The 13,589-nt window shown below is 32.1% G+C and overlaps 1 protein-coding gene across 1 annotated transcript in view; it reads left to right on the plus strand.

The window, feature by feature from the left end:
- LOC147070002 (uncharacterized) overlaps positions 1–12,199 on the plus strand; it is a 40,238-nt gene extending 28,039 nt beyond the window's left edge. Inside the window, exons 4-10 of the mRNA XM_085949896.1 lie at positions 4,807–4,813; positions 7,477–7,684; positions 8,120–8,133; positions 8,224–8,331; positions 8,411–8,853; positions 10,640–10,774; positions 12,074–12,199. Of these exons, the coding sequence (XP_085806022.1) occupies positions 4,807–4,813; positions 7,477–7,684; positions 8,120–8,133; positions 8,224–8,331; positions 8,411–8,853; positions 10,640–10,774; positions 12,074–12,199 (1,041 nt within the window). The remainder of the gene's footprint in view (positions 1–4,806; positions 4,814–7,476; positions 7,685–8,119; positions 8,134–8,223; positions 8,332–8,410; positions 8,854–10,639; positions 10,775–12,073) is intronic.
- Positions 12,200–13,589: the final 1,390 nt, after the last annotated feature.

A 13,589-nucleotide genomic window follows, 5' to 3' on the forward strand; every position in this document is an offset into this window, starting at 1 on the left:
TATTTTGAAGCAATAGAAATAGAGGAAACGTATTACCGTGTTAACTATTTAGAATATCCCTGCTGATTGGTTAGAGAGGTCCTAGTGCTAGAATAGAATTCACATAATAGTTATATTTTTAAATGATTTTTACGTGTACGATGTATGATATGTCGAGATACCTCATTAGAACAATTAATACTAATATTTCGCCAGTTTTCATTATTATAATTTATTTTATTAACACTACAACAAGCCGTGCAGCCAATCATAATATGTCGAAATGGTTAACATGGTAATCGTTCATACTATAATAATATCTTAAAGCAGTGGTTTTCAAACTTGTTCGTCTAGTGGTACCCTTCGTGTCAAATGTTTCACGGCGCACAGTTTTAATACCACTATCTTTCTTCTATATTTTTTTCCTGTAGGGTACACCTCATTATCCATGGTCAGTCGTATCAGATACCAATGCCTTAAATATGAGGGATCTAGAAACAAAAACGGCAGTTACCATTTTCGCAAAATATTGGCAAGTCATTAATGTCTTTTTGATTGATATTATTTCTTAAAAAAATGTCACTGCCAAAACCGAGTTAACTCGTCAAATCATGTATGTCGCGTCAAGCCGTGGACGAGTTAACTCGTGCGTTCTTATAAACGTCATAACTTATGAATAAACTGTTTGTGTATACTTCCTAAACAATATTTATCATTTTAGTGTGAAAATATTCACGATAAACTCGAGAAACATGTTGATCTGATAAGTTTTCACAAATATTTATCATTCTGTTCCTCTTTCATATTTTTAAGGGATTTATTTTATTCTAAAAATATCTGGTCTACAAGTGTCCACCTAGAAAAAATGGCTGGCAGTGATAAGGTTAATTAATTATTATGGCTTGCATACTAATTAAGTATATTTTATATTACTAAAAGGAATTAGAGGTTTTATTGTTTTCTTCAAAAATGGAAACTCCTGCTATTGTTTCTAAGACCCTTACATTGTGACACTTTTTGAGGTTGCATAGCCAAGAGAGTTTCTATCTAAATAGTACCCTTATGCTCCTCTTTTCCTTTTTCTGTATTATAAGGTGGAGTAAATCATTTTTCTCATTGTTGAAAATATGGCCGAAGTATGCAGTTTTTCAGCGCTTAATAGTAGTTTAAAGTTCGTGTCTGAAAGCTTTCTCATTAGTAACGAAATCAGCCCAAGATATATCCATGGTATGCTGATACAACTACATCTCGAAAGCTTTAAGTCCGAAGTCACCATTGTCGTAGAGGGTTATATAAGATTGTAACTGATATAATTGGCCTGATAATAAGGTGGGTAAGTATTTGAATCAAATCAATGCGCGCCAATTTAGCTGTCAGCAATCCGACCGGAAGAGGTAATCGAACAGTTAGGCGGCCTTATTCTCAAAGCGATCGATTAAATTTAATTATCGTAAAAATGTATCTAGTGGGGCGCATGGTGTGGCCGCCATTTTAATCACATTATTAAGCGGTCTTAATAATATCTATGGCAACATTTTTTCCCACCAAACATGGCCGACCTGCCCACAGCTGAGCGGAAGTGACAGCCCATTTTTTATTTCAATTATGTTGTTGTTATGGGATCAATATGTGATATAATAATAACGTAAGATGTTCATATTATCATTGAAAATGCTTTTTAATATAATATTGGTATCTAATTAACACCCAATAATGTAAAGATAATATTATAACTTAGTATGCAAACTTACACCCATGATGGCCACGCGGCTTTAGCGTCGACCTATAACGTCATGGGTACCTGGTTCAAATCTTGAGTCTGGCAAGTACACATATTGTTTTTCAATTTGTGTACTAGTGGCTAACATCCATGTCTCGTAAAAACAAAAAATAAAATCTGTTATTACAACCTCCAGTCTGTGAAGGCCCATATGATCCTCTTAGGATCGAATATGGTGAGGTAGTTAGTAGTAGTAATATGTTTATTATCTTAAGATCTTCCCAGTGTTTATTATATTATATTATATCGCATATGGTTCAAATTTACTTGAGGTTGTATGGATACTATCCGTGGCTCTATCCAATTGACTTTCTCTTAGGCATGCTTACATACTGCAGTCTACAATTTAGAAGAGATCTTTATTTAGCTACGTATTTTTTTCGACTTATACGAGGTATAAATGAGAACTCTGCCATTCTGAGCAGTGTTGATCTGTGTGTCCTTGATAACTATCTTAGAAATAGAGACCATCAGTTGTTTATTCTCCCAAGATGCAGACCCAACCTGCCACTGGTAATGCCAATTGGGAGGGCGATAACTATGTTCAACGAAATTGCTTCGGGTGTTGATATATTCCACCTACGTGAGAATGAGTTTAGGTGGACGTTGTTTTATGAATACTTAAAATAGGGTCTGCTTAACTCATCCGGTGTACTTCCTTGTACCTATCTAATTTATCTACTCACTTATCTCTTTTTTTATGTAATACTGTTATATTTATATATCTTTGTTTCTAAATGAACGTCTTAAACTTATAATTTGTAATGTCCACAATATGTTAAAAAAATAGATAAATTGAAATTGAAATAGATTCGCTGACACCTGTGGGTAATATGGCGTACATATGTACGTTTATTATCCAATAATACCTATTTTGGAAAAAGAAAACTGAGGGTTACGTCCATTTTCCATTTTACAGTCGATATGTCAAATAAATAATCATTAAAATACGTACATATTATTATAATATATGGGTATAGCTTTAAAAATATGTTTTATGTTATCTTCCAGGATAAATTTGAAAGAAAATGTATTGCTCAATAATTTTATTTATTACTTAATTGTGTATTTATGTTCAACAAATACAGACTTAAATAATTAAAAGATAAAAAGAACTTTTTATATACTTACAACGTTTTAAAATTTTCTGTTGAATCATATAAACTTGATTTGACTAGCTTAAACGATCAAAAAAATTTGTACTTGATAGAAATAATACTGAAATGTCATATTGATTTCCATAGTCACGCACGTATATATTAATATTAATAATTTATTTGCTAGGACTCACTTAGCAACCAATAATAGTTTTACTTTTTACGGATTTCTTCCGAAATAACTTTTCATACAAAACAGAATTAACTGAAAATGAATTCAATTATACTTAAAGATGGCTAAAAGTATTAAAAGAATGCATTGGCATCGTGTTCTGATATATTCTAAAAGTTTCGAATGTCTAACTAGTCGGGAAATTAGTTAAAAATCGATTGCAAGATTCAAGAAAAACGTGGTAAAATATACATACCGAATTATGAAAAAAATGTAAATAATATTATGTAATTCTTATGTAAGATATTCTTTATGTAAGATTGTAAGGCGTAAGCTATCATAATGTAAAAATATATACATAATATTGGTCGGTATCTTACATTTCATAGCGTTCGATAAATTGCAATAATTATGTCGTAATTCACAATTCACAAATTTTGACACAAAAAACTGTATATTATAATGCAATTTATTATGGAGCAGTGAACAGTTTCTACCATACATTTGCAGGCCAAGTAAACATCTTACATGCAAAATGTTCTATATCTCGCTTGAAGGCATACGACTTATTGCAATTTTTTTTTTGATCTTATATATTATTATATATAAGTATTATATATGACAATTTGTTTTTTTTAATTTTAATTTTAATGAAAACTGTTCATCAAAATTTTCTGATATTTTACACAGCTGTGGCTCTATTCTATACACAAGGCGGCTATCGACGGTAGTTTATCATATTTATGTATTGATTGGTAGTATAATTGTCACAGTAAGTTAGCCGTCTAAACTGTCAAAACTGTCTATTTCGCTCTAAAAGTTAACACAGCCAAGAGAGGGGCTTTTAAAACATAGCACCTTTATAGGTAGTCAACCTGGTCACTACCGCCCACTAGTGGGCGTTCCAGCTTTCATGGTGGGCGGTAGGGGTTTTAAAAGCATTTTAATTATGTAGGGATCTCATTAATAATTTAATTAATTTCATGTAACTTCATCAGACTTCATGCTTCTATGTATGCAAAGTATAGATAAAAAGATAGATTTAACTACAGTAAGTTGTTTTATAAAGATTTATTCTGCCAAACTTAGCGAAAGTCTGACATAAAGTATTTGGTGAGTAATTATTATTACATGATTTAACTTGCTGCAACTTTGCTTTATAAATTTTATAAAGTAAAGTTACTTCCCTACTTTATAAATCACCATTACTGTGGAACCGGTGGGCGGTTGGAAAATTTTACTTCTAACAGGGATACAAAAGTGGGCGGTAGGTATAAAAAGGTGGACGACCACTGGTTTAGACGGTTAACTTATTGTAACAATTAGGCGCCCCGATACGCAATTATGATAAACTATCGTCGATAGCCGCCTTGTATATAGAATAGACCCAATGATGTGTATAATAAATACCTCCTCGCTCGAATCAACAAAAATTTCAATGTATCCAAATTTGTGAGTTACGACTTATTGCTGTTTGTCAAACAATAATATGGTCATTTAACTTTGTTTTTTTATGTACATAATTTTAGAATCCATTTTATCATTAGATATATAAACATTTTCAATGTATTATATTATTATCGATTATGCTATGCCAAAAGAGGGCGTTCGTGACAATGTATTAAAAAACAGCTTTACGTGAGAGTATATTAAAAGAGTATTTTATCATTATAGCATTATTCTACTAAATATTTTTCATAAGTTCGTCACGAAATAACTCTTCTGTTCTGAAAATGATTAATTTTTGTCATTACGTCTTTAATATCTTTTTGGCACAGCACCCTCGTTATTATTATATTGATTTTAATTATTGAAGAGACATTTTAAAATAGACTATATCAAAATGACAGTTTTTCATGTTTTAATGGAATCTGAAAGATATAATATATAGTTCCTCTAATAATTCACTGTAATCAAAAATTCCCTAAAGAAGTGTTTTTAATTTCATGTGAAAGTGTGTGTTTTTCCTCAAAACGCACCAATGTATTGTAATCAAACATTATGCTCCCAGAAATGGCTTTAAAATATGATAACATTCGTAAAATCACTCAAACTTCAGACAACATCCTACGTATATTTTGAAAATGTCACTCTTCAATTAATTGTTTTGTAATGCAAATTTATATAATGCTTTTATTTGCTTTTCAGTGATGGGTATTTTATATTAATTTCATGGAGTAAGACATGTAATAATTATTCATTATTTTAATAGATTAAGTATTATTAATTTGCTTTTTTATTATTTTTAAATGATTTTATATTGCATAAATGTTATAGAAGGTGATTGGTAGATTCTTTAGAATAATAACGCTTTTAATAAATAAAGTCAATTTTTTCGGTTGCGTTCAACGCGTGCGCACACGAGTTTGGTTGTATTCAACGTGTGCGTTGGACGGAAGCACACTATACTATCGCAATGGCCATACTGCACGCTTCGCGACTCGCTACGTGATTATTAGTCACATAGTTAGTCTCCCGGCGAACAAACGTGTTGGTATTTTTATTGTGTCACCTAGTGATTTTGCTTTTGAGAGTGACATCGTTGTTGACTTGAGTGGTCCCAAATGTCAAATGAATTTGTACCTAAGCACGTAGCATGCAATATGGCAGTAGTGTTTTTAGTAGACAAGCATAGCACCTAGCCCAGCACTAGCGAAGCACCTACCTATGTGGCCAAAGCCTTAAAGCTTGCTTATTTATTACAACTTTTTAATTACTTATTTAAATTAAAAAAAATTACCTTTAAGAATTAGATAATAAGTATTATTCGCTTAATATGGCAGTGATTTTTTAACATATTTTGTTTGAAGGAGCCCTTGAAATATTTTCTAAAAAAATGCTAGTGTCGTGACAGACAAATTTCACGCATACTAGTTGCAAACTTTTTTAACAGTTTTTTTTATAAATTTGAATAGCAACCATCAATCAAATATCTAAACAAGTTAAACTTTCAAAATGCTTCATTCATTGTTTTATTATATTTATAACATGTTTTATGTACCGTTTTAAACGACGAGGGTTCCGCGGATCTTTGTTTGGGAATCACTGACTTTTGCAATAATTAATTCAGCCAATTGAAAAAATACCATGATCGCTACTAAACGGAGCATATCTACCTAGAAGGGATATATTAAGTATTTTTTACGAGAAATTATATTAGCCATTCACCCAACTCACGGGTTCACACTGTATTGAACACATATTGGAAAAAAACAACATTTACATTTTTTGTGTCCAGCCAATGACACTCTAGAAATGGGCAACCGTGAGTTACCGAATCAATTTCAATTTAAATCTTTATTATCAATAATAAATAGTAAATTATATCGAGTAAACTTAGTAAAAAAATAATCGTTTTCAACTTTATATAAGAGCTATATAGTTTTTTTTTTGTATTTCACTAACTAGGCCATAAAAAATAGACTTTAACTTCATCACGAGGCCATTTCATTCAATTTGAACCTAACAATATTACATAACTCATTTGAGCCAAAACCTCTTTACGCCCTTTTTGCATGGTAACCTCAAATTGATTATGGATTTTTTTTGAAGTAGTAGATCGTGGATTCGAACCCTATTGTTGTTCAACATTTCGTTACTGTACAGGCCAATTATTGCCATAACCCACACTTTTCACCAAAGTGACATTTGATAGCAATGGACATATTGCATGCTCTTACACGAACTGGCCAAGTATCATAAATCCCAAAAAAAATCATATCAAAATAATTAAAAACTATTTTTAAAGCCATTTGTAACTTGACAAAAAATATTCTAGCCAAATGCCTCTCTAAACATAATCCATAGGGTACGTACAGAGTACGCCACTCAATTTGTAATAAAATAATAAATAAATCCAATGCCCACAGTTTTTTTTTTTTTTTGTAATTTGATATTTTTTGACAGTGACGATTTGCTTAAGGCGATACTTCAGTGAAACGGCAAATAATTTTCAACTATAGGCGCGACGAAATTTTGGACTTGCTGGCAGTCTGAGAGCGAACGTCGAGGTGTGAATACGTCAATTTGTTTCGTGATAGCCACGGGGGTATTAATTCTTAAATCGTGTAAAGATGACTAAAAACGTTACATATTTACTTTAAAAAGAAAACATGTCAATGAATATATTATTATTGTTACTAATAGAACAATAAACAGAACATTAAATGGACGCATGTTGGATTTATATGACAAATTATATTTCGGTCGGCATGCGTCATTGCACCCGCGACCCGCAATCCGCGCATCGCCTAGCCACGATCTTTTTAGACCATGCCTCAACTGAGGTATAGTTTTAAATCCACAGCATGGATCTAGTAAGTGGCTGATATTCATTTCTCGTAAAAATACGCAAATATCCATACCGGATTAAAGAGGCAATAAAAATATGATTTATTTCATATTCCCCACTTTAATACGTGTTTCCTCAATCCCGCCTGGTCTCTTAGGTGCGTTATCCGACAAGAACCAACCCCGTATGCCAGCTATCTACATCGCCAAGTACAATCGCTTCGTGGACAATATTCTTGGGCGTATGAACAACATTCTGAGGAAGTCTTACGATCCTGTCAGCGTCAGGCTGCAGCCGGTTGACGCAAAGAAGAAGGATACCAAGAAGGGAGACAAGAAGAAGAAGAAGAACAAAAATAAAGCCAGGTACCTAATAACTAATTGAGACATGTACAGTAACTTTATTTTAAACTTGCGATCGTCGATTTTATCTGCATATGGAAAGAAAAACACTTGACTGATTCGTATTATCAATGTTATTTTTTTTAATAATAATTCACCAAAGTTAGAAAATATTTAATGAGTCGTTTGTAGTTTTCCGGAAAACAGTGAAGTAGGACCTTTTTGTCTTTACTTCCAATAGCTTCAAATAAAAAGACGAATGATTAAAATATGACGTACCTTCCAGGAGGCGACGCGTCACAAAGAAAAATGGCCGCAAACGATCATTCGACAGCATCTTCACATTTGAAAACGACGAAACCATCAACCAATCAGCAGACTCCGTCCAAAACGAACCAAACGCATCATCAACTCAATCATCAAATTCAGCATCTCAAATATCATCAGCCCCATTATCAGACTCTTCTTCCAAGGTAACGTTTCCATCACGGCTACCGGTCTCATCTTCTGAATTAAATTACTCATCTATTTTACTAACACGTCCATTATTTCCGTTATCACAGCTACCAGAGACGACATCAAAGGTATCACCATCTCCATCATCATCATTACAGTCATCTTCCACTCCAATTTCATCACCAACATCAAACCCAACGACGCAGAGATCATCGGTAATTAAAGACACTTCAAATATCAAGTTTAAAGTATCTGGTGACCCATCTGACGTGATTTCAATTGTGGCATTGAAAGTATCTTCTTCTCCTGTATTGCATTCTTCGTCTACTCCAAGATCGAAGGTCTCATCAGCACAAACTTTTAGGCCTTCAACGTCTACAACTAGTCAAACTACTCCCGCAACATCTAAAGCACCAGTCCCGCCTCTTCTATTGGTTCAAAACTCTGGCGAATCTTCTACTGAAAATAGTGCTACAACTGCATCATTGACTGTAGCTAGTGTCCCTGTTACCCCGACTGGAAATAGAGCTTCTAATGATGCTGGATCAAAGAAGAAGACAAAGAAAAAGAAGAACAAAGGAAAGCAGAACAAGAGCAAACCACGAGCCAGAGGAACACTGTATGGTCTTTCGTCTTTGAAGAGGAGCGGAGATGTCACTGTCAACATGATGGCTGACCACACTACTGTCAAAACAAACTTCCTAATTGGACCACTCATACTGAAGGTGGAGAAAGAGGTAAAATAATCTTCCTTAAATGGTATTAAGTATTAGGTAGATAATATAACCTTTCTCACTGGGTCCGTGTGCAGTGTATGAATACACATATCGCTATATAAAAAAAACAATATGTGAACTTAACCCAGTTACGGAATTAAAACCCACAAACGATGAAGAAGAGAATAAAATTCTAACCTTTATTCCATTGTGGGTAAACGTCTTAATATCGAACAGTGGCGAAGGGTGACTTTTGGAAAGAGGTAGGCTGTGGAGTAACCACGCTTGTCAGATATATTTACGGGAAATAAGAAGATAACCCAATATTACTACTGATGAATAGGTACACTAAATCGATGAAATTTCAAAAGCTCAATTAGTTTGATATAATTAGTTTATAAATAAGCAATTAGTTTGAATTATGTATTTTCCTAAACATTTATAAATGTAACATATCTACGCTCAAAATATATTATCTATCATCTTTGAAAATATCCGTTGTTGTGTATATGTTCCATAACATTTTATAATTTAACCCGTAAAACTAGACATTTTAAAATACTTCTATATTTAAAACACAGACTTTGGTATAAATAACTGATAAATAAAAATCGCGAGATAAATTATTTTATATTTTTAACAATCAATATTTATATGTGATTTAATCCCATAGAAATTATTTTTTAAATTATCTTATTAATAATTATTTTGCATAAATGTGCCCTAGCGATGTAAGCGCAAACTAAACAACTTATGATTTTGGAATAAAAAGCCAAACAGCGATTGGCGCCATGAGACTGAAGTCGTACAAAACAGAACTGGAAAAGGGGTCAAATAAATTCATAATATAGTTGAATCCAGGCGGCGCTAGTATGGGTATATGGTTATAAACTTTATTAAATAAAACAAAACTTAAATATTGATAGATATAGATAGATATTAAATTAGTTACTTGAAGATCTATTTTTTTTAGAAGGTAGGCTTTAAATAATCGCCTACTATGGTGACTTCTCCGCTGATATCGAGATACATCACGTTCTAAGCACTGACGTTACAACCAATATATCATTGAAATGGCTGTATCTTTCTTATCATGTCCGGAAATTTATACATCACACTTTACCATGAAATCTTGTATCGGAAATATTTGGTCGTATATTAAATAAATACCGTCCAACCTCTTTGGGTCGTATAGTACTGAGATAAAATTCATGTCTAAATAAAACACGGTTCTTGTCGGTTTACAGGACAGGACAGTGGCCAACAAATTTTGAAAATAGCCGAAATACCAAAATATTTGTTAGGTTATGTAACATATCAAATCGAACATAAATAATGATGGTGTTATTATCAGATATTTGAAACCAATCAATGTCAAATTATTGTTCATATTGAATCTAATAAAATTGGAACATTATATATACGTAATGTATATTATACGGCTCTTTCCGATAAGAAAGCTCAAGGCAAACTGTGCTACGGTGAAATGTTATACGTACAATTTACATATTGTAACCCTTTCTTATTGGTGTGACCGAATTTTATAATTGGAATCTGTTATAAAACTATTAGCTGGTTGTTTTTCATTGTTAATGATCGCGCCTTTTACTTGCCTCCTGAATCAACAGTGGTTCCTTTGATAATCATTTGCCATTTGTATCTAAGCACAGTAATATAAAGGCCATTAAAAGAGAGGGTAGGTAATATGACATCCTTTTCTTTCTTCTTCATTTAAATAATATTTCCAATATCATGTATATCTTGTTATCAGTGTAAATTATTTTCACAAACACTTCTATCCTTACAGTTTGGCAGAGGTGCCAAGAAAGAGTTGAAGAGTGCCACAGCGACGACCGCTGAGATGTTTGGAAAACTAAACTTGAGGATCCCCAACGGAGGGGGTGCTTCCTTGCATTCCATCAAGGTTTTACAGCCCAAACAGGTAACTTAAATGAGAATCATCAAATTGCACATTCATCTCTCTAGATCAATGGTTCTCATGTGCGGCCACCAGCACTTTACAAAATGATATTTCAAAAATGTATTTATAAAATTATGAAATTGGTTGAATACACATGTCTTGTTTTAAATTTCTGTCCACGCTCAAATGATCCATAATGTGTTCTATTTCAATTGTGAAATAGTCCGTTTCTGATCTAATGAAATTTCTGCCAATTTACAATTTCATGCATTTGTTTAAATGTGGGAGCAAATATGGAAAGAGTCGTCACCATTTTATTTAATGCTGCAGTACAATATTTCAGTCAGTTGCACGATAACCTACGCTTGAATATGTTCTAATAGTTTATCTAAAGGCGTTCAGTTTTACAGTGAGTACTTTTTGTTTGTTTTAGGAAAACATCTGTATATTAATTTATTCTACATTCTTTGGTTCTAAAGGGAAATTGATTCAACCCATTTAAAAATGGATATAAGATTTTTTTTTAGAAAGATGTATGCTCAGCTGGTGCGAAGACTTTGGAAATATCAACTAAGCGAAGTCGTAATAAAGGATGGGAAGAAAATATTTGATTGTACAAAATGAGAATATAGAAGATTCTATAGTTACAGTTTGCATGATTTGTAAAATTGTAATTAACAAAATAAAATAATATACTGTGGAAAGGCATTTTAAAATTATTCATGAAGATGAAGTCAGAAAAAAATGAACCACTAAGAACTTACGCCAAAATTGAACCATTTTTTTTATTTAATAAAGTTTAGTTTTAATTTTTTCAATCACAACAAAAGTGAAATTTGGTGTGGCCACCACACGTTTCAGCGCTCGAAATGGAAAAGTTTACGAACCGGAGCGCTCGACAATTTTCTGAAGATATTGAAATAGTTTTTAATCATAATTCAGTTCATAATTTCATAAAAATAAGTGTTTTAAATTTTCTATTATATTCTATTACATGGCTAAGATGGTCAAATTATTTTTTCCACGAGATGGAGCGATAATTTTACCAATTTTACGAACATGAACGGCGCTCCGGTGCGCTTCGGTCCATTTCGAGCCCTGAGACGTTTCCATAGAACTGTCAATGTCAATTGTGAGAACCACTGCTCTAGATAATAAATTCTTCTTCTTTTTTTTTGTAGTACACCATTCTTACAATCCCTTCGTAACAATTAAATTAAATCAAACGTAAAGTAGGTTTCTTGATTTTCCTAATCATTTTTTTTCACTGTTATAAAAATATGTAAAGCTTATAATTAACAAAGTTGAATGTTTTTTCAGGTGCGAGTTGACAGTATCGACAATCACGACAGAACCAGAGAATTCATTTGGAAACGCAGCTCAGATATCGCACATGTTGTATCACAGAAACTCAAAGATGTCACAAAGTCAATGTTAAAGAAATGAATCTAATTTAACAACACAATAATAATTAAAAAAAAAACATTCCTAATTCAAAAATTAGCCTTTGGAATTCAAATTTAAATTCACTTGAAATATTATTTTCGAACAGATAGTGTAGGGATGTGCATTTATTTTGTTTTTTTTTCTAAATTTTCAATTATTTAAAACAACAATCTGATTACTTTATTTATAATTTTCAAGGCGTATTAATATTTTTTTTTTAATTTTACATCAAGAATGATTGATTGAATTTATGCGTATCTATTCTATACACAAGGCTACTATCGGCGGATATAAACAGTAGTTTATCATATGTATTCATGTATTAATGCGGTTAATTTGTTACAATAAGTTAACCGTCTGAACTGTCAAAAATTGCTATATTTTAACAGCACCTCTCTTGCATGAGTTAACTTTTAGAGCGAGATAGACAGTTTTGACAGTTTAGTTAGATGGCAAATTTATTGTGACAATTATAATACCTCAATCGTCACATTAATACTACAACTGGATAACTTGATTTTCACTGTTTTTATAGCTATTGAATATGATTCTACATTTCCTTCTCTACAAAATGATAAAACTAGGTAAGTCAGAAGTTAATGGGAACTGTATTAATTTTGTGTTTGAAAATATTAGATAACTTTAAAACCATAAATGCATTAAATAAATAAAATAATATATCTACAATATTTCTTCATACAATTAATTATTTTCGACCATGTCCGATCCTAATAGGATCATATGGGCCTCCACAGAGTCGAGGTTTGTATTAACAGATTTTGTTTTTGCGAGAAATGAATGTCAGCCACTTGCTCAACCTATTAGGTCCATACTCTGACTCATACACAAATTGAAAAACAATATGTGTACTTGTCAGACCCAGGATTCGAACCTGGGACCCACAACGATATTATTATCGAGCTATCAAGATATCGAACCATATTTAATTGTTCCAAATTATTAGACAAGCACAATTTTCCATTTTCATTTTAAATAATAATTATAGCCTAGATTTATGTTAATTAAGTAAAGTTTAAGGGGGGACATGCTCGTCGAAGGTCAAAATTGAGTTTTTATTGTATTTTCAAACCATGATCCTGGACACTCCTTAAACGTTGTAGATAATCTATTTATATAATTTTGAAGCCTTATTATCCTTTATAGTTATTTTAAACATTTGATGACTGCAGGAAGTATTTTTGTTACATAACATAGTATTCTTTTAAACCTCTCGCTCTAATGTTTTAGAATATAGTCATATTTCAGTACGTCCATGTGAGGTGGTGTTAAGATTTTTTACATTTATTAATTTTTAAACGCATTTATAAAACCATTAGTATAATTTATTACGAGATAATTTTTGTAAAATATTCACGATAAAAAAATATTT

This window comes from Rhyacophila brunnea, unplaced genomic scaffold (genome assembly GCF_057557595.1).
Source record: "Rhyacophila brunnea isolate RB1 unplaced genomic scaffold, BYU_Rbru_1.0 scaffold_22, whole genome shotgun sequence".
Classification (NCBI taxonomy): domain Eukaryota; kingdom Metazoa; phylum Arthropoda; class Insecta; order Trichoptera; family Rhyacophilidae; genus Rhyacophila; species Rhyacophila brunnea.